The sequence below is a fragment of the Phlebotomus papatasi genome, chromosome 2 (assembly GCF_024763615.1).
Source record: "Phlebotomus papatasi isolate M1 chromosome 2, Ppap_2.1, whole genome shotgun sequence".
Classification (NCBI taxonomy): domain Eukaryota; kingdom Metazoa; phylum Arthropoda; class Insecta; order Diptera; family Psychodidae; genus Phlebotomus; species Phlebotomus papatasi.
The window spans coordinates 27,475,195-27,497,901 of NC_077223.1; the positions used below are offsets into that span (position 1 = coordinate 27,475,195).

At 35.5% G+C, this 22,707-nt stretch overlaps 1 protein-coding gene across 1 annotated transcript in view; it reads left to right on the top strand.

Annotated features, from left to right (window-relative positions):
- Positions 1–1,506: 1,506 nt before the first annotated feature.
- The window catches only part of LOC129803307 (uncharacterized), a 75,894-nt gene continuing 54,693 nt past the window's right edge, over positions 1,507–22,707 (top strand). The window contains exons 1-3 of the mRNA XM_055849760.1: positions 1,507–1,653; positions 1,722–2,570; positions 9,499–11,310. Coding sequence (XP_055705735.1) covers positions 1,593–1,653; positions 1,722–2,570; positions 9,499–11,310 — 2,722 coding nt within the window. The 5' untranslated portion in view covers positions 1,507–1,592. The remainder of the gene's footprint in view (positions 1,654–1,721; positions 2,571–9,498; positions 11,311–22,707) is intronic.

Genomic DNA, 22,707 nt, shown 5'->3' on the forward strand with positions numbered 1-22,707 from the left:
ACATTATGCATATGCATCGTGCACGGATCATACATTTATTTCACTTGTAAAATATAAAACATTTTATAACATAAAAAAAAAATATATTTTCCGGATTTACCGCAACAAACAAAAACGCTTTTATGTAAATTTTTCAACTTAAATTGTGATAAAACAATTATATTTTATTTTGTAGTATCCATAGAAATTTTTTTGTAGTATTTTTAAAAGGCATTATTGAACTCATTAACTCTTTCCGGACCGCAGCATATACTGTAAGCCAATTTCACTTTTTTTTAAATCAAAAATATATTTGCTCAGAAATTAATTGAGGTCCTACAAAAAAATATTTTACATTTAAACATCCTTATAGTTTGTAATCATTCACAAGAATAGGATTTTTATCAGTTCTAAATAATTAAAAAAAACCTTGTTTTCCACAAAGTGTTCATATGCTGCTTTGTGTACTCAGAGTCCCAAAAGAGGCGAAAAAGTTAAGTGGGAGAGTCACAACTTTTAAATGGATTTTTTTAAATGCATCTGCAACTTTATTTACCATAAAAAAGTTAAAAAAGTAGAAAAATCCTGTTTCAAGATCAATTACAATAGTTGTGACCGACTGTGAGCATAATACATCGATGGCTGTTCCAGGAAAGATGCCAATATTTAATTGCGAAAATTGAGGAAAATATGCTTTTTGCAAAAGAAAAAACATATTTTTCATAAATAATGAATAATTTTATAACCCCCGACTGAATATTTGCTCAGAAAAAAAATATTTTTTTTCTCGGGAAAATGACGCAATTCACTAAAAAATGCAACATTTTTGGTCGGGAGTATGTTTAATACTCTTATTTGACCATTCTCTATAGGCAGCATACCGCAGCATAATTCCTAGTAATAAAAATCTTGATTATAATATCCCCCAAGTTGATAAATAATTTCAGGGGAAATTCCAAGTCCATTTTGACATTTTGAGAGAAAAAGAAAAAAAATGAAAGAGAAAATTTGCTGCTAAATGCTTCCTGGCGCCATCTACCGGCAGTATTTAGTTCTGCCATCATCCACTGCGAGCGCTAAACAGTGCCATTTTTATGTATTTGCTTAGCACTTTTTGTTCGAGAGCTGCTGAATGATTGGCCAGCAGACCGATTCAGCAAAAAAATGCTGAAAATCCTATTTTATTCTGCTAACTGTGCTCGCTGGGAAGTGCACAAAATATGAGCTGAAGCGGCTTCACACACACAACCACCATCCCGAAAAATCTGAATAAATTTCGTGACGGACATCGGAATTGGGGGTCTGATTCGTCGACTTAATGTTTTCCTAAAAATATTACAAATCAATTTATACTTTTATCAATCATTATCATATTTTACTTTTTTTTAACAGTAATAAGTTAAGCCACTGTAATATCGAATGTGCGATATTTTTCGTGTGTCATTTTTCCCGCCATTTGTCCATTTTGTCAATTTCCCCTTGGCTTTTGATAGGGTTTTTTGACAGTCAATTTCCCCGCCGGCTGTCAAACAATTGAAATGCTTCTGTAGTTTTTGTTGTGATTTTGCCGGGAAGGCTATTCTCCTGAAAATTGCTTGTGATTTTTCGAGAAAATGTCCCTTTTCCCGGCTTATTCCGGCACAGCCAGTAATGAAAATCCCGAGAAAAATCAAGGTAGTATCTGATTTTGTTTAAAGCCGTAAAAATTATCAATTACTTTTCATGATTTTTCATGCAATTAGGGAAAGAAGATTGGCTGTCCAACACGAGTTTTGTGCCTCTGAACTTTGCTGAGAAAGCCCAAGAGGCATCTCCATCTCCTGGTCCATCAACAGCAGCTACTTCGGAAGTATCCAAGACATCGGAAAAGAAAAAGAAGAAGAAAAAGAGCAAAAAGAAAGATGAAAACCAGAAAGAAGAAGTGCCAGAGATTGTCTTGGAATTCACTGGACAGGAAAATTTCTATGTGGACAAGACAAGTGCAATTGGGTATTTGAGAGTGGAAAAATTGTACAATCCTGCTTGTCCGAGGTACAACATATCCAGGAGTACCCTGGGGAAGCCCCCAAGGAGTCAGCCTGGCAAGTATAAGAGGTACTTTGCGAGGAAGTCCAAGAAATCTGACCAAGTGCCGGATCAGGAAGGAAAGTATCAGCTGACGGAGGAAGAATTCATGGAAAAGAACAAAGAGTTCAATAAAGTGGTTCGAGAACATCCCAGCAACATTGAAAAATGGGTGGAATTTGTGGAATTTCAGTCTCTGACTCCCATGAAATCATCCACAACGAAAGTGAGCATTGCCGAACGCAAAATGGGCATTCTGGACAAGGCCCTGAGCTTAAATCCAACCAATGAGAAACTCTATTCTGTCTATGTGGACACAATTGTTGCGGTATTCCCTTCATTCGAGGTCACCAAGATCCTGGAGAAGCTCATTGCCAAGGATGCTGTCAGTTACACTCTCTGGAATGCTCAGATTCTGGCCACGCAGGGATCAATGGCGCGTTGTGTGGTTCCGGATGTCCTGGCCCTCTATGACAAATGCATGAGTACGATGTACAGGAAGCACAGGAACGACGCCACAATGCTAAGTGAGTATTGCAAATATCATGAAATTTCTTGTTTTCAGATTGAGCTCAAACCTTCGCAAAGTACATTTTATTCCTCCTCGATCGTAAAAATTTAAAAAAAAAAATTTACTTGAATTTTAAAAGAATGCAATGAATATTTCGAACATTTAGAGCAAAATCAAGTAATTCAGAATCATTCCGAATCCGAAATTCTGAAACTTTCTCGGTGATTCAGATGGGCAAAGCGAAAAAGAAAATGGCGAAGAAGATTAGGGGAAGGTTTTGAAGGTTCGTATTAAAAAAGGAGTCCAAGATTTAAGATTTTTTACTGAATGCCACACACACCGAATCACTTATATCACTATATCAAAAAAAAATCTCTTATTGGGTTCATAATTCTGCCTCACAAAATTCCTGGAAGTACTTGGATTTTCCTCTACAGGAAAATGAAAATGTAGCGGCAATTTTTACGAATGTGCCCTGGTTCAGCTTCGTACCACTTTTTCCCACCTTTGTAGGCCTAATTTTCCCCCGAAAACATTACACAGGACACAAAAATTTGGGCATCACTACATAGATGGAAATTTCATCTACTTGTTTTCACCATTTGTAGGAGGTATCACGCATTAAATATCAATTTTAAGCTATTTTTCTAACACATATTTTTTGACACTCGGAAAACCATTTCTACCTGCGTTCTGACAGTCAGTTAAGAGCTTGGTTAGATATGATTCTCTCATAATTACACTTAAAGTAATCCTCTGATTTTCTCTGACATCTCCAATGAGTCTTACATAACATATTTCGGACGTAACTGATTTCAAAAATGACGAGTCACCAATTTAAAGTGAAATTTGGGGAGTTTCACTTTAAAACAAGGAAAATTGAATGAGAAATACTCAAAATACATCGAAGTGGCAATTAAAGAATCACATCTACCATAAGCAATCTAGTTTCATCACTGCACAAATCAGAAAGTAGTAATCACACCCAGTGTAATCCTTGTTTTTTCTCTAACGTCTAGAATCTCTCTTACAGAACATTTTTTGAACATCAGTGATTCTTAGAATTATCAGTAATTAATTTAAAGTAAAATGTGAAAAATTCCACTTGAAAACAAAGCAAATTGGATGAAAAATTCTCAAAACGCACCGCATGGGCAATGAAAGAATCATACCAACCATAAAAGCAGATTCAGGCTTAATGTTTAATTTGACAGAAGTGAAATAAAAACATCTGATGAAGTCTCATTTTGATGGGGAAGTGCATGTTTTCCTTCGAGATTTTAGTGAAAATTGTTTAATATCCCAAAGTTTTCTTGTGAATTTATTCAGTGGAATCTCTGATGATTGAAATATCCCGAGCGGCGTGCACAGTGTGACCCAAAACAGTGAGGAATTCTCAAATTCGGTGCTCAGTAATTTTGACAGATGTTTTTACGAAGCTGCAAAATTCAATTTTCCTGAGCTGCAATGGTGGTAATTTTTATAAATTTTCCTCCACCCACAAAAACGACCCCCTTCACGTAAAAGATTTTCACGGTAAATATTAACCCTAATAAACCCTATATAACTTGGAATAGTTGCTTTTCGAAAAGACACTTACAGTGTGCAAAAATGCATAAAATATTACACATAAGAATTACGATTTTAGGCCCATTTTTTATTTTTGCTTTTTGGACCTAGGAAAAAGGGCCTAGGCTTCCAAGTTTGTCAGGAAATGTGAGATGTAGGACTAGTTTTTACATTATATGTCCATGGATGAAATTCATTTAGTAACTTGGAAAAAAAATCAACTTTTACGAAGCTGCAACATTACGAAGGTACAAAACCTTCCCCTACAAGCCTTTTACTCAAGAGAACTTCTTGTTTTATCTTTTGTTCATCTAAACCAGTGAAGGAAATCTCAAAAATCCGAATTACAGTAGACTTTCGCTAATTCGGCTCTTTTAAGATCGGGCTACTTTTTAATTCCGGCAGCGGTTACATTTGAAAAACGTTTGTTGACATTTTTCAAGTTTGATTATGATTATCAAATGAATCAAATGTGCTCAAATTTGGCATGGTTTGTCTTAGTTTTGATGTGATTTTGCATTATTGAGGGATTTTCATTCAATTTACGTTATATCAGTGTGTAAATTCAATATGTGTATGCACATGAATAAAAAATCGTTGCATTTCAAAAAGTTTGTTGCCCGAATTTCTGTCTAATTCGGCTGACATTTCGGTCCCATATGCCCGAATTTGAGAGAGTCTACTGTATAAATGATTTCGAACTGACCGATATTATCAAATAATTAAAAGATTAAAAAATTCTTTGTTATTTGTACGAATGTTACGTCTCATGAAATTTCACAACTATCCACAATATAGAACCTTCGTAAAGTACACTCTAGGGAGAGACACTAGAATAAAAAAAATCGATTTTCGAAAATTCGATGTCGAATACCGCAAAATTCCCAATTTCGATTAAAGGTTACCATGGCCGGACTATTTTCTTAAAACGATTTTGGACCTATTTTGAAGATGTTCTTTTCTTTATAAGGCCAATTATTTTTTTGGATTTGATCTATTTAAATAGGGCGAGGCTTCCAAGCTTCGCACATACTTTGGCTTCGGACACTTTATATATTTTTCCCATATTATTTAATGGCTTATCTTACGTGATAGAGTTCCTAAAAAATAGGTCAGCTTCACTGGAGGTTTATGGGAAAATTATGAAATGTTCGAATCCAGAGTGTGTGCGAAGCTTGGAACCCCTGGAACCCTTCCCTTAGAAGATCGATGAGCAATACGAGCAATACCCTCTAAGGCACACTTACGCCAGGAGATAGCTTAACAAAATTGTAATCAAAATAATGATCACAATTTATTGCCATCAGTTTAACAAATATCAAAAAAAATTTAATTTAATTTATAAAAATTAAATTTTCGGAAAATACAAATAAATTACAGCCAAGTTTGGAAAATGAAAGACCTCTGAAACAGACAATCCTAACCAGCTTATGAGAAATTTTCACTAGGACTATCTCTAAAACATATCTGAAAACGAATGAATGTGTTTGGGAAAATTTAGAAAAGAGATGGCAAAGCGTCCCAGCTGCGCGGTCTTGGTTTATAGGTACATACCGCTTTACTACCAATTAAATTAATTCTTAAAGTAAAAAAAGCATTTCGAAATAACAAATTGCCTAAGGAAAGCAGATTTTAGAATATTTTAATATGCGGAACAAACATACGGACAAATAAAAAAGTGAATCCCAGAAAGATATAATTTACGAGTAATATACCGACTTATGACCGATTAAGTCCGACGCAACCGGCTTGGAATTTTCAGGATCTTTTAAAAAATGCAAATTTAAGGAATTTAAGTAAATCGGTTGAAAAATAGGCCTTCCAAGGTGGTTAAACTTTTATCTTCGAAAATTCGATATCGAAATTTATCTATCGAATTAGGCCCAAATCGCCCAAATTAGGTGAGATTCTTAATAATCTCACCTACTATGATCTTACCAAAATTTCATGTCGTCCGATCGAGCTCAAACTTGGCCAAAATGTGTTTCGCCACTTCCTGATCACGAATATATGGGGGGGCTAAGTTACGTTCCCGGCCGGCCGGCCGCTCTTTGGAGCTTAATAGCAACTAAACTAAAAGAGATATCGACTTGCGGTTTTCGGCAAAGGTTATATATCGTATGAAAATTGCAACTTAGTGCAGTGACCCCCCACCCCCCACCCCTCCTTCTGCCATTTTGAATACCCCCATTTTTTGTTTTCTATAGCACCACTCCTATGGTATCGATCGGGCTCAAATTTTAGTATGTTATAGCTGGGCCTTAAATCTTTCGATCAATACCAAACTTAAGGTTCCCCGACCCCCCTAACTCGAGCAATAAGGGTCCAAAAAACAATTCTTAAAATGGCCTTAACTCCGGTTCTAATTATGAGAATTTAAAAAGTAAGGGCGTTTTGGAAAGCTCTCGCGAAATGCCTCTTTCCCTTCTAACGTCGCAAGTTCATAAAACCACCGCTAGGGGCTTTCTTATTAAAAAGGAGATTTCTCAATTTTCTAAATTAAATAACTCAAAAATTCCTTTGTGTATCGGGCTGAAATTTTAGTATGTTGTAGCCGCTGATTATACCTATCAAACAAAAAATACTTAAGTCGATCCATAACCCCTGACCCGAGCTATAAGGAGTCAAAGTTCGAAAATTGACCGGCCTCTATCTCCGGTTCTAATTAACATTTTGACCTAAATTTTGGGTTTTTGGTTTCGTCTCGATGAGCACTTTCAGATGTAAGTTCAAAAAGTTATCACAGGCGGCGCTGCGATAGCGTCAAAATTCATCGAAATTTAAACTCATTTTTCTCAAAAATTCCTTTGTGCAAGTAAATGAAATTTTAGAGTGTTGTAGTCCAGTCTAGGACGTTTCCAAAATGGGGCGTAAGTGCGCTGTGCTTTCAATAGAACCGGAGATATAAGGTGTCAAAGTTCATGAAATTCAAAAAATCATATTTCCGGTTCTATGTGATCGATTTTGATGGGTGAGGGCTTAAACGAAAGACCACACCAAGTGCTACAACTTTCTAAAACATTTGAACTTCGTGGGACCAACACCAGGGGCGCCACAGTCGAAAAACCAAATTCAATATCACATAACCTCTATTATCTCGACTGTCGCTGAACCGATTTTGATGATTACTTCGACATAATTGTAGAGGACATTAGTGTCTACATTTCGTCCATACATCATTTTCCGCTCAGATTGCGCTATCTGTCCGATTTTGTCGTTTAAGTGCGAAAAAAATGACTTTTCCCATAATAACGCTTTGAAACCTGGTTTGATGCCCATTTGACTGCTTCTACTCCACCAAGACACTTAATATAATAGTGTTTTAAATGGAAAGTCTCACAAAATACAACAATTCTTTGATATAGTTGAAGTTCATCAAATGAACACTTGGGGCGCTCTGGTCGAAAAAACGAGTTCAGAAACAAACAACCTCGATTATCTCGGCTTCTGATTAATCGATGAGATCAAGTTCTACGGCAAAATTATAGAGAACATTATGGTCTACATTTCACCCATCTATCACTTTTCTGTCACTCCATCCAAATCTTTGATATTTTGGTTTAAATACAAAATTTGTATAATTGCATGAATTTGATTCAAGATAACTGAATGGCGTCCCCCAACTTCAGCTCTAAATCGAATTTGCATGCACTCCGAGTTAGCTCACGTTAAGAATCTCACCTACATAAGCCGGTTAGGATTATCAGTCCCTTTTGGTAAATATTTTGAGTGATTTATAAATCGGTTTAAATCGGTTGTGAACCGGCAATGAACCGGCTATTTACCGATAAGTAATTTTTGTTCGAATATAATTTTTATTATTCTTTAAACTACAGTAGACTTTCTCTCAATCGGGCATATGGGGCAAAATGTCTTCCAAATTATCGATAGATTTGGACGTCAAAGCCATTGTAAATTCCACAAAAAGCGCTCAATTATGAAGAATCATGATAAAATAAGAGGAACTACTAGAGCAAATTTGCTTCATTTTTGGGTATGTTATAGAGCTAGTTGAGACCTTTCCAACGACTACTTACTCATCAAAATCGAATAGAAAATGGTAGAGATATGAACAAAAACCAAAAATTTTTACAAAAAAAAGTGAAGGCAGTAGTAAAATTTAAAGAGGAAAAGAAGGGACAGAAGAAAAGGAAATTTTTCCTATTCGCTATTTTTAAATAGTCAGAAAGAAAAATTAGCTGATATTAAAAATATTATTTGCCTTGAAGAAGTATAATATGTTTACTCGGATGACCAATGACATTACCATGAAAGTGTATCCCATGAAAGGATTCTGACGTTCATCAGTAACTCACGAACAAAGCTTGAATATCATTAAAACGCATTTTCAAAGATATTTAGGTCAAAGAAAAATAGCATTAAATGTTAAAAGAAACTTTCATATATAAGAAATTCATGACTATCAATAGTCACAATGGCTACTTCTAATGGCCGCCGGCAAAATAAACATTCCGGAAATGTTTATTTTACCCTGCAGTATTGATCCGAAATCGGTGTAAATATTTACCCTTTTTAGGTGTATTGGGGGTTAAAGTTACCTTTTTTCATGTTAATTTTACCCTTAAAAAGGTCTAAAATTAACATTAAAAAATGTTGATATATTTTTACACCTAAAAATTGTTTAAGTTATGAGGAAAAAAGTTAATCGCACCCTCTTTTTTTTCTCGGTGCAGTTGTAGATGAAACTAAATGGCTTGTATAGCCTTACAATTTAGACCACGCCCCATATCAGATTTGTTTTAAAATTTGAAATATTTAAAATTGTAAATCATTTCTAAAAACATGAGTAAATAGGTAAGAACTTAAGAATTCATTTGAGAGGCCTGGCAATTCTGAAGAAATCCTTATAATTTCTAATCGGTCATGAATGGATAATGAACTGATTATACCTAAGAATAATGACAATGACAAAATCACAGAATGAGAGTGTTTTAACTCTTTCCGGACCGCAGCATATGCTGCAAGCCAATTTCACAATTTTTAATCAAAAATATCTAAGCTCAGGAATTGATTGAGGTCCTGCAAAAAATATCTTACATTTGGACATCCTTATAGTTTGTAATCATCCACAAGAATCGGATTTTTATCAGTTCTGAATAATTAAAAAAATTGTTTTTCATAGAAAATGCATATGCTTCTTTGAGTACTACAGTCCCAAAAGAGACGAAAGAGTTAATATAGAGTCTCTCAAGTAGTGGGCGTGGTCAATTTTCGTAGGCGGGGCTTCTTGACATAACAATAAATCGATTTTTTCCAAAATTCGAGCTATCGTACAATTAAAATTTTAAGGTTTTCGTCAATAAGGATTCTCAAGCATTTCTTGGGAAGTAAATTTTGCTACTTCCCCGTTTCAGAATTCTTCACAAGTTGCGCCTTCTTCCTGCGTCAGGCTGGTCTCCTTGAACAGTTTTTCGCCCTTGTAAAATTAGCCCTTGAGCTAAATGTCTCCCCGGATAAATTTTCCGGAATAGATCCCCTGGAAGCTGATCAGAACACCCTCGTGGAATATGAGGAAGTTGTTCTGAGCTCGGGACTTCCGATGAATGAAATTTGGTTGCGTATTGAGAAGCTCAGGACGAGTTTTAACTTTCTCCCTTGTCCTGCGGGCATGAGCTGCACGGATCCTCAGCGTTCGGTATTCAATGAGGATGTATGTCACTTTATCTATCCACTGATTAATCACAGCAATTCTCTGGAACTGGTCTTTATAATTTTGAGACTCCTGAAGGTTCCGCTGCCGATTTATAAAGCATTCTGGGGTGATTGTGGTTCACTGTTGGACCTCGATGCGCCCGAAGAGATGTTGAGTTTCCTGCTGTACTGTGATTTCATGCAGGATGAACTGATCAGGGAGTCCACGGTGAATTTGATCCGGGAACTTGCTGTTGGTCCGAGTTTCATGAGTAGTTGGATTGGGAGTGATATTTATACGAAAGTTGTAGGAGAGATATTACTGAGACTGGCTGATTGTCACTCTGGACGTCAGAGGGTAGTTTTTGTGATGCTCTGGATGCACTTTCAGCGGATTTTGGTGATAATTGATCGGTTGGAGGGCAAGTTGGATGGGAATCGGATGAAAAGCTACAGGCGTGGTATAAAGAATGAACTGAAAAAAGAGGAGAATCGCAATGAGATCAATTACTTCACTGAATATGGGCTAATTGAGTATGAAATGGGCGGAAGGGCTACTGCTGAAGCTGTCTTCGTTGGAGCTACTGAAAATTCCGAAGGAGCTCTCAATGGGGATAGATTCTACGCCGGCGTTAGTTTCTGCGAGATGTGGCTGAAGGAGCGGGAGATGGAAAAAGCTCTAGAGGCAATTTCAAAGTTGTCAATTGGGATTGAAAGTCCTGATAATCACCAGAAATTGCTGATTATCAAGAAATTGCAAGATCTTCAGGCCAATCTTGTGGCTGTTGAGAAGAATTCTGAAGAAATGGGCAAGGAGGCCATAATTCTTCCGGATTATCTGGGAAATGTCATTAAGGCTAATGCATATGGATTGTTCTTGGTGAAATCTGTCAAAGAAGCTCTCAATATGATGCAGTATCTAAAGAGAGTGTTTATAGAGAAGAATCCCCGGCATTTGTTTGTCCAGGAGCGGCTGCATGAACTGGAAGCGAATCTGGAGATCCTGAGAGGATGCGGAAGAAAGTTTGACAGTTGTGCAGAAGCTGTCAAGTATTTTCCGGAAAATATTTTCCTCCATAAATGCCTGATTGGACCAATATCGACACCCTGGTACAAATTGAAGGGTGCTCTGATGAAATGTTCAACTCCTCAGTCGATACTCATGCTGACTGTGGCTGCCCGGACGCGGCATGCTGCCCACGCGGAGGAGGATCAAGCACTGCATCGGAGTCAGCAGCTGCGAGTACTAACGGCCATCAGGATGGTGACTGGTGCTGACGGGATTCTACGAAAGAATCCTCTAATGTGGCGCATCCATTTACGCAGCGCGTACGAACTAGAAGCCACACTTCATCAGTGTCGCAATGTTCTCTTTGCTGCTCTCGATGAGTGCCCATGGAATAAATCTCTGTACCTGGATGGGGCGGTTTATGTGCCGCACGAACTCACCCAACTACAGGATCTCATCATTGAGAAGCAGCTGCGAATTTATGCCCTGCCAGAGGAACTGGAAATTCTCCGTAGCGAAGATGGGGGTGAGTTACTTTAATTGTACATTATCCCTTATATTCTCCCAGACCTCCCAGACAAAGATTCCCTCCCAACTCTGCTGGGGCGTGTGTTGCTAATTAACACGGTGGAATCATACACCTTGGCGGAAAGGATGCGATTTACTCATTATGTCCCTGAACTCATTCCCATCACCGTCTCAGTGTCACGGTGTCGTAAAGTTTTACTAATGATGATGAAGAGTTGACATGGTTACAGGGTGGATCATTTCCTTATTACTGTGACAGTCTTTTACAATTTGAAGTTTAATTTTAATATCAATTTTCACCCAATCATTCTTAACGAATATCTGCCATCCTGGATATCAAAAAAAATCTGACATAAGGTAAGTGTAGCAAATTCCGGCCAGCTTGCAATTCCGGCCACTTTTTTTATTCCTCGAATTTCCATGAATTTTTAGATTTTACGTACTCTAGAGTTTATACAATGCAAAAGAATAACAAAAAAGTAGCTTTCGACAAACGAGACGACGTAAAAAAGACATTGGAAGAATTCCCGAAGGGCAAGGAACCATGAGAATGAAGGTGGCCGAAATAGGGCACCAAAGCTATGCCTATATTTTTATTCATTTTAAAATGTATTAAGAATGATTTTAGAGTAAATAAAGACGGTAAACTCTTTACAAGGTTCCAAGCAACACTCTTTAAGAAGAAAGAATAAAAAAATCACTGTAGGGTAAGTGTGCCAAATTTCGGCATAGTTGCATGTAAGCATCGAAGTCCTAAGTTTGAAATGCAATATTTTTAAAAAATATTGATATTTTTTGTTGCTTCCTTTTCGGGAGGGTTGTGTGGAACCTTCAAGACTAGTTTATCATTTTTGTTTTCTTTAAATCACTTCCTAAAATATTGAAAAATTAATAAAAATATGGACATTGCTTTGGGTAGTATTTCGGCCACTTTGTGTGAAATTTCGGCCACCTTTTTTCTGACCACATTTTGTGACGCATCGGATAGAAAATTTCAAAACGTCAAACGGAACGAGTCTAATATTTAGTTTAATACGTTTATATGACTCACAAGCCCAGAGATCTTCCGTGTAATTTGTCCTGAAGACCTGAAGAGTAGCATCTCAAATTTACGCGCAGATTCCCGTAGCAATTTGCACTTCCTGAACTCTTCCAATGACTTTTTCACATAATCTTTTTCATAGAAGCGATGGTTTTTTTTTCTCTGGACATTGTAGAATTCAGAAATTGAAAAAAAACATAAAATGAATAGGAAATTTAGGAAAGCAAAAGATGTTGCCGGAATAGGCAACACTACCTCACCGGAGAGACGCTCACAAAGTATATACTTTTTTACGCAAAATACAGGATCCAGTTGGGAAATTTTACCCGAAATTTAAAGATTGATTCACTATTAACATAAACAGAAACAATCTTTAATGAAAACTAATCAATTTTCATGAAAAACACCGAAGGAAAACCTTCTGCACTTCACCACAAATCACAAGACTGCTAGAGACACAATCGATCTGTCACATTTTTTGTAAGACTCTTTCCACACTGAGTTTTTACAACGCAATTTAAATTTAAATTATACCTGAAATTTAACGTTCTTTGTGTTAATACATCCTAAAATGAATAAATATTTGAAAGCAAAATGAATTCATTGACTATTCGAAGATCACATACATAATTTTAATTAATTTATTTGCATGGCCGAAATTACACTCAAAGTGGCCGAAATTAGAAGCTGGCCGAAATTTGGCACACTTACCCTATTTAAAATATTATATTTCAAACTTGAGACTTTGGCGCTTGCATACAAATATGCCGAAATTTGGCACACTTACCCTAACGGCGTTATCACACTTGCACATTAAAATTTTAATGTGATTTACATTATTTGTCGCTTGTGAGCGTCAAAATATGTTATTTGTGTCTTTGAGTCACTTAATATTTGGGGTTTTTCTATTTATTGATAAAGAAGTGGACTTGGCCTGCAAAAATAAGTTTAAATTTACCTAAAGCATAAATATTTTTCACATTAAAAAATTAAAGAGAAAATCGCATTAATTTTTCGCATTAATGCTATAAATCAATTTATATCAAATTTTGCGGGCCAAGTCTACCTTTTTATCAACAAATAGATCAAATTTTGAATATAAAATGATTCAAACACACAAATTACACATTTGAACTCTCACTAGCGACAATTAATGTGAAACATATTAAAATTTTAATGTGCAAGTGTGATAACACAGTATAAGTCTAAAAACTCTCAATTTATTAATTATTTAATTTAATTTATTCAGATTTATTTAGTTAATTACTTTTTTCGAAAGTGTCACTTTCCTTGAGCTTAAATGTGAAGAGATATTAACTTCTGGACTTCGGTGACCCCCCCCCCCCCCGCGTTCCCATAAATCGATATGATGTAGAAACTTTCCCAAACCTCTTCCTTCCTCTCCAAAACAATGTGCTTAGAGCATTCCTGACCCCCGGGACCCGCGCTATAAGAGTCCAAAAAAAATTTCTTAAAATGCCCACACTCCGGTTCTAATTGTCAGAATTTCAGAAGTGAGGCCGTTTTGGAAAGCTATCGTGAAATGTCACTTCCCCTTCTAACATTGCAAGTTCGTAAAATCACCGCTAGGGGCTCTCTTATTAAAAAGAAGATTTTTCAATTTTCTTAGTAAAAATAACTCAAAAATGGCATTGTGCATCGGACTAAAATTTTAGTATGTTTTAGTCGCATGCTATACAGTAGACTCTCTCTCAATTGGGCATTTAGGGCAAAATGTCATCCAAATGATCGAGAGATTCGGACGTCAAAGTAATTGTAAATTCCACAAGAAACGCTCAATTATAAAGAATCACGATAAAACAAGAGGAACTAAAGTGAATTTGAGCAAATTTGCTTCAAAATGAAACGTGAAAATTGCCAACAAAATTCTTCGCCCGATTAAAAAAGAGCCGATTGAGTGAGAACCTACTGTATTTTCGAATACCGTAGTTCCTCGAATGTCAAAATAAAGTATCTATTTTTGCTTTGTTATGGGAAAAAAAACAAGGCTAATTTCATAATATTTCTCATAACAATTACCAATAAACCGATTACTTTTGACAATAAATTTTCTGCACTTTTCTGCGAAAATTTAATTTAAAAATTCGAAATTGATTTTGAATTCTTCGAACTCAATTTTCTAAGAAAGAAGATTTTTCAATTTTCTAAGTTAAATAACTCAAAAATTCCTTTGTGCATCGGGCTAAAATTTTAGTATGTTGTAGCCACAGATTATACCTATCAAACAAAAAAAACTACTTAAGTAGATCCATAATTCCTGACCCCAGCTATAAGGGGTCAAAGTTCGAATATTGACCGGCCTCTATCTCCGTAATTCAAACTCATTTTTCTTAAAAACGCGATTATGCAATTTGATAAAATTTTAGGATGTTCTAGTCTAGGCCATGAAGTTTCCAAAAACTGGCGTGGGTTCGCTTTGGTTACAATGGAACCGGAGATATGAGAGGTCAAAGTTCATGAAATTCAAAAAATCATATCTGCGGTTCTATTTGACCAATTATGATGAGTGAGGGCTTAAACGAAAGATCTCACCAAATGCTACGACTTTCTAGAACATTCGAACTTCGTGGGACCAACGCCAGGGCCGCCACAGTCGAAAAAGCAATTTTAATATCACATAACCTTAATTATCTCAACACGTGCTTAACCAATTTTGATGATTACTTCGACATAATTGTAAACGACATTTGTGTCTACATTTTGTTCATACAACATTTTCCGCTCAAACTACGCTGTCTCTCCGATTTTGTCATTTTAGTGTAAAAAAAATAGATTTTTTCCAATAATGGCACTGAGAAAGTACATACTGGTAAAAATAAAAGGACCAAATTGATCCTCTTGCAAAGGATAGATCAAATTAACATGTTCTATTATGATAGGGTAGAGTCAGCCCTTTTGGCAATGTAAGCACTTTTGGCCACCTTAGTGAAAATTTTAAAAGATTTTTGTGTGTTGTTGCCATCCAGCTGGAAAATTTTCGACATGTCGGGCGGCTCATTCAGCAATAGTCGAACGGCAAAAATATTCGCAAATGTGAGTAGTGAAACAGGAAAAAATAGAGAAAATTACATAGAACTTAGCAAAAAACAATAAAATATGTGAAGAGTTAATGAGAAAACGGTGTCTAAGGTGATAGTATAGTACAAAATTGTGGAGTGCATTTGACTTTTTCATTGAGAGTACGTAACGTCGATTTCGCACATATGCGGTAGAGAAGGATGGCAAGTGCACTGGTTTTGGCGCGTCATTTTTTCGTACGGAAAAGGACCGTCTCTTGGAGTCGCTTTTATTACTTCAAGTTAGAGTAAATTTTAAGCCCGTAAAATAACTAATGTATTACTAGCTCAATTTTGAGTAATGCTCTGACTAAAATTCGACGCGAATACGACTAATTTTTAAGATTCCAATTAGGAGCAATTTTTTGACCATTTCTTGTAGAACAAAACTCAGTCATTTTTGAGTCGGAGTAATTGTTTGCCCATTGGGTATAGTTTATAATCATCCACAAGAATCGGTCCAAAAAAATTCTTTTTTCCATGGGTACCCAGAGTCCCAAAGAAGACGAAAGAGTTAAAGGTAAGTAATTGAGTTACGCACTTAGTATTATTAAATATACTTAATAAGTACTTAATGTGTTAGCCGTTGTTCATAATAAAAATTACATTATTGACGACTTTTTCTTCTCTACAATCATAAATAATTCATATCGGAAGAACTTTATTAGAGATATTTTTTTGCATAATCTTGATTATTCCATAGTTAAAAGACCATTAAAATTATTCACATGGAAACTAAAATTTTCTATTTCAGTTCAACCATGCTTGTCATGCAGACAGCACTCTATTTCTCGCTACTTACATCCTTTCACTTAACATCGCAATCTGTACGTAAATATCAGTAAAATCAGTAAAAAAAATCAATGTTCGAATAGTGTTCTTATATAGTTCCTATTTTTAATTACAGCCTATGTATGATATTTCTTTTAAGAGATTTCAGTGTCACAATTTTTTTGGGAATGGCATTTCAATGCAATGTACTGTGAATTTAATTAATCGTACTACAACTTACATTCAAGCATCTGGTATTTCGAACTACTCCGATATTTATCCTACGGGTAGACTGACCGTTTACTATCGATTCTCCAACAATATGTATCGAAAATTTCTAGTTGATGTCAACCTGAATTTTTGTGCTATTTTAAATGGGCAACGTGTAGCAGAATGGTTATCAATCCCTTATAACCATTTTCAAAAATACTCCAATATAAATGCATGTCCATTAAGAAAGGTGAATTAATTTTTGATTTTTTTTTGTATTAGTTTTAAACTGGATTCTAATTTTAAATTATTACAGGGTGTGAAATACTACGTTAAAGATTATGCTATGGATAGTAATATAATTGGAACTATACCGCCAGCAATACCTGCGGGTAGTTATCGTATGGATTACACTATATCTAACGCTGCTGATAACAGAAAACTTGTATTAGCTCAGACCTATGCAGAACTTAGAAGAAAACCAGAAGCAGACATATTATGGAATTAGATTTAGAATTCCATGGTTTACTAATACGCATAAAACTTACATATAGGGTCTTTGTATGAAAAAAATAATATTGTGAAGATTCAATAGTTTGATTGTGATTTAAACCGATTTAGACAGATGCATCCGACCTAGAAATTTAAAGACCTTGCCCCATAGCAAAATTCCGCAAAAATTCCAATGGAAAACTTGCGTCCAAATGGCTAAATTCGCTGGAATTTGACGCTAAAATTCCACTAAGTTTTCCTATGGAATTTAAAGCCGGAAATTCCATGGAAATCATAGTGCTCCATGGAATTTACTAGTACGACATGCTGGAATTCCAGCGTTAAATTCCGCGGTATTCCGCGGAAGATTTATATGGAAACTCACACGTGAAACGTCCGCGGGATAAGCTGGAAAAAACATATGGAAATTTCCACTATCTTTCCATAGTGTTTTATATGGATTTTTCCACTAGTTTTCTGAAATGTCAAACAAATAAAATGGTGTTGCGACAACTTTTAGAATTTGTTTCCAAACCTTCCGCAAACATTTCTAGTGATTCATGTGGCAATTATAATATAATTAATTATGCGACACTGCGTTTCGTGTAGATAATAATGAAGTGATTACATTAAATAGGTCGCCAACCTAAAATAATACTGTTTTTATGTTAATTAATAAATATTTTCGAAAAAATTATTTTTTTTTACAAAATATTTTTTTATTGCTTAAAGTGTTAATTCGTTATTGCTGATTTAGTAAAACATATTATAATCCTCGTAATCTTTGCTATTTCTTTAATATTCGGAAGTAAAATCACGAGGTGCATGTGACAGCTTCATTTTTTCTCCATTTTATTTTGGTGGAAAAATCCACATAAATTCCATGAGCATTTCCATGGATGTATTCTATAGAAAAAATCCAGCATAAATCCATTAAATTTTCCTTGGAACCTATTATGGAAAATTCCTATGGAATTTTTTAAGGAAAATAGTGGAAAATTCCAAGGAATTTTTCGCTTGTTATTCCTATTCCGCTTTCTTTTGCAATGGGGATGGTTTAATTTTGACCTTCGAAAATTCGATATCGAAATGTTTTTCTGACATAAGTGTTTAACTCTTTCGTCTCCTTTGGGACTCTGGATACCCATGGAAAAAAGAATTTTTTGGACTATTTAGAATCGATAAAAATCCGATTCTTGTAGATGATTACAAACTATAAGGATGTCCAAATCTCGGATATTTTTTGCAGGATCCCAATTAACTCCTGAGCTAAGATATTCTTGGTCAAAAATCGTGAATTTTCGATTTTTTGCTTCCTTGGAGGTATTGTGACTTTTTTGATATTTCAAGACCCGAATAAGGAAAAACCTCTCGGGGCCAATAAGTATGATAACTAACAATTACAGATTGCATAAATTCGAAAAATATATATTTTTTTTAATTTTTAAAAAACTTGTTCAAACTTTATGGGTACTCTCGTCCACAAAAATCTTGAGGTCAGATGTAAGGTTATCCCGTCAATGCCCGCCATTTGCTTTTTGACACCAACCTTGTAAGAAAATTCCAAGCGGGAGCGAAATTTTTGCCAATATGGCCGATAATTTTGACATTTGGCAGCGAGGGCCCTATTGCCAATGGCCGCGGCGATTCCATTGGATTTCCAATGAATGGATTTCTGCCATGTCCGCTGATTTTACCGCAAAAAATCCGCGTGGAATTCCCTGGATTTTACCGCTCAAAATCCGCGTAAGTTTCCGAGATGGAATTTGACGCTAAATTTCTTTCTAGCGTTCCATGGACGTTTGCGGAACTCCGTATAGGACCGCCTAATAAGAAATGTCCGCGAGTTTCCATGGATTTTTCTCTAACGAATATTTCCACGGCTTTTCCTATGGATTATTAGCGTATAATCGTCAGTCAGCCCTTTAAAAATTCGGAAAAATCCTCTATATTTCCACGAAATTATCCGTGGAAATTTCCATGCAACGGCCTTAAAGGCTTCCGTGGTTTAATATTACGGAATTCCACGACTTTTCCAGTGGATTTTTTAAATATATTTTTCTTCAAAATAATTCCAAAAATTGTTTAAAAATTTCATGGAACTTTCATAGAGAATTTCCAGAAAAAAACATCCACAAATATGGACGATCAGCGCCAATTGGCAGCTTAGAACTTGGAGAGTATTCATCTATCAGACGAACACTCAATTGTTCTACTTTTGCATTGAAAATATTGCTACCATATCGTTCATTTGAGTATGTCTAGCTCGCAAGAATTATAGCGTTAGGGCGAAAAATAATTGCAGAAGTTTCGCGTTTACTTCCATGGAGTCTTGGTCGGAAAGATATCAGAAAATATAGGGTAAAGTGGTATAAGTTGGACAGTGGTACAAGTTGGACAATGGTACAATTTGGACAGGGCTTTTTGTCTTGATAAATTTAGTACTTCATTTTTATTTGTAAAACTAATTCCAAATTATACACTTTACCCTACTCGGAATATTCAAAGGAAATTTTGAATCAATTTCCAGGGAATGCTCTCAGATATGTTGCAAGAAAATTCCTCGGACTTTTTTTCTAGGAAATCCTCGCGAAAAAAAGCTGATAACTCCGCAGAATTACAAGGAATTATACAAGAATTACACGGAAACTCTCGCGGAAAAATAGAAGACAAATTCCAGGGAATTTTCTGTTACCGTGAAACTTTTCGCCCGATCGGCTACAGGGGGAGATTGCTTTCAGGGAAGTTTTTCCTATTCTTCCAGATTTTGGTGAATTCTGATTGTCCAGGAAGTGTTTTTTCGGCTCTTGAGGAAGCTTAATGTGTCTGCAATAACATCGTGTTGAGTGAAATGTGTTTTAAAGTGTTATTGTGTGAAATATTTTGAGGAATCTGTTGGCAGGCAGGATTTTGGTGTCTTCTTGACCACTTCCTGGACATCCCACAAGATACTAGTCAATAATTCTTCTTGTTTTAGTGATCAACATTGTAAAGGAGTCATTTGACACGCAAAAGTAATTCACAAAATTGATATTATTGGCTTTTGGAAAATTCAAGTTTGTCTCCTTTGCGTTCTTTTGGGGACGAGAGTACCCATGAGTTTTCCAATTTCCCAGACGCGTAGAAAATTCTTTCTCTACAAAAGTATCATATTTGACCACTAAGACTTACAATAAAGTGCGTTTTACTGAAATTCGTTCGCTGGATATGTTGTGGTCCGGAAAGAGTTAAGCACGAAATATTCAGCATGACTATCTCTGAAATATATTTGAAAATATAAAAATAAATTTTAGGAGCCGTTTCCGAAATAAATTAATTTTTATTGGAGGTCATCGAAGATTGGTAGTTGATATCTCTTAGGGTTTAAGCTTCAAATCGGTGACATGTTGAAAAAAAAGGCGGATTATTTTTATCTTTTTCTTGGAACTCGATCAATAAAATAGAAATGACAAAAAATCATGTTAATTTTTTTCATTTATGAGTAACCTTTCCGGTTTTGGAAATATAAGTATTTATTTGCCTCTTAATGTGCAGGTTGTGCTATCCATACTAATTGCCGAGTCAGTGTCGTTTAGAAAGACGAATGTGGTGTTCAAAAAGAGAGTGTCTCTCGTTGATTAGCCCCATCAGATGATGTTGGGTGCAAAAATGTCCTGCGGAATCAAATTCAAACGGCTCCTTAATTAGTACAGCAGACAAGAGAAAGCTTCTGTATCAGAGTTGATTTAATTAAAAATTCGAATCGCTATAAAGTTGAAACGGAAACACTTTTAATTTCTCTAATTCAAACGTAATTCCGCGTGCAAACTTATTGTATAAATTTAGTGTAACTTTTAGCCAGAGGGTACAGCTCCTTCCTTCCATTATATGATTCCTTTTCACACACAAAAGCTAAAGTTCTATAGTATTTGTGTTTAATTTAAGTGAAGTTTCTATTGTGTGGTCTTCTTTTTTTCTCTTGCCCCAATCCTCTTCCTGTGCTAAAACTTGACAAGGAGGTAGGTTTATTAGGAAACTCTGTCTTTTGGGTTGATGTGAAAAATTCCCTTTCTCCTTGTTCTCTTTTGTAGGATTTTCCTTAGTGAGAAAATCAGGGAGAAGAAAAAGTGCAGATTGAGAGGAATATGGGAAGAGGGTGAAAAATGGAATGAAAAGTGTTTCAATTCTACTGTTTGTATGAATTAGAGAAGTTTGTGGTATAAAAGAGATGGGGATCAAACTCAAGAAAATAGAGAGCAAAAAAAAAAAAAGAAAACCAACTTACGCCAAAATGTGTGTGTGTATATGGAGAATGCTATGAATTGTTGGAATTGATTTAAAAGTTTTTCACTTTTCTTTCTTGTTTCTTCTCCTTCCCCTCTGTTTTCACTTTGGTTCCCTTTCCTTTCAGGGATTTTCTTCTTTTTAATGACGTCTTCCAAGAAAACTTTGTAAATTATTCTTTTTCTCGCATATACTTCATGTCATTTGAGACAAGTTGAAAATCTCTATTTCTATCTTACACTTCTCCCTCCTAAAACAAATCCATTTGTCTCTGAATCTCTTTAGTTCTTAGAGGCATTTTATCCAGGCAGAACTGAAAAGATATTGGTTAAATCTTTATAAAAAAAAGAAATCCCATATGTGTTCACTTTCATTCAGAGAGACTTTCGCTTCACTTATGTCCAAATTAGATGAGTTTGTTGGCAGTTTGTTTTTCTTTGAAGAATATTCTTCGACTTCCTTTTTTTTTGGTAGTTGATATTGATAAATATATATATATATATAAAAAGATAGATAGTATTTTAGAAGACAGATTAAAGGGCTTCAGTACCGAGAATTATTTCGTAAACAAGGAATCGACTTGTAATACATAATATTGCTTTTAGACGTATACGGTTTTATAGATGATTTAAATCCGTTTTATCACCTCAAAACCAATTAAATAAAAATGAAATTCAGGTTATAACATACTTACCAGTAGAATTCGGTTTAGACGTTTTTGAGAAAGTGAACTTGCTGAGTAATACTCCACTAAAACCACATTTTAATGATTGACATTAAAACAGCAACAATGCAATGGATAAATTGAGGAGCTTAGAGCAAAAAAAAGCGCTTTTTTATTAGGGAAATGCATACGACTTTTAGAGTTTTTTTTTGCTCTGAGCGCCTCAATTGTAAATACTCCAAGTAGCAAGTATTTCAAGGTGTCCTCCAAAGAATCTCTTCTAATTATCTGGGCAGGGGCCTCTCGACATTTCATTTTTCCATACGTTTTTGCATAGAGGCACTGAAGACTAATGGCAAGTTTTTTCCTAAAGAGAATTGACTTATCAGTCTGCTATATTTCAAAATCGTGCATTAAAAGCTATCTAAAAACACATATTTCATAATGCTCGCCGTAATAATACAAGAACTACGAGGAAATTTGTTTAAGTCGCGGTGCAATATCTGCAAAATTTTTACAAGGAAAATTGAAAAATAGCCTCACTTTTTATTACGCTTGATGGACCCCTGTATCTGGGCTTATAATTGGTATTTTTTAATAATTTGATTAAAGAAATTTTACAAAAAAAGGTTCACAGAAAATCGGTTAATAAACGTCAGATTCAGAATCCAATCAATTTCGGTACAGTAACGGTCTCAGTGTACATTGAGTGTGTGACTCACTCAGTGTGTCTTATCGTTGTAAAGGTCTTTGCGTCAGTTACATGATACTAAAACTTCATAGAAATTCATTATTAAACACGGATTGTATAGTCCGAACAAGCAATTTTCGTTTATCTCTCGGTTCGTACCGGGATCAGGGGCTACCGCGGCCTAT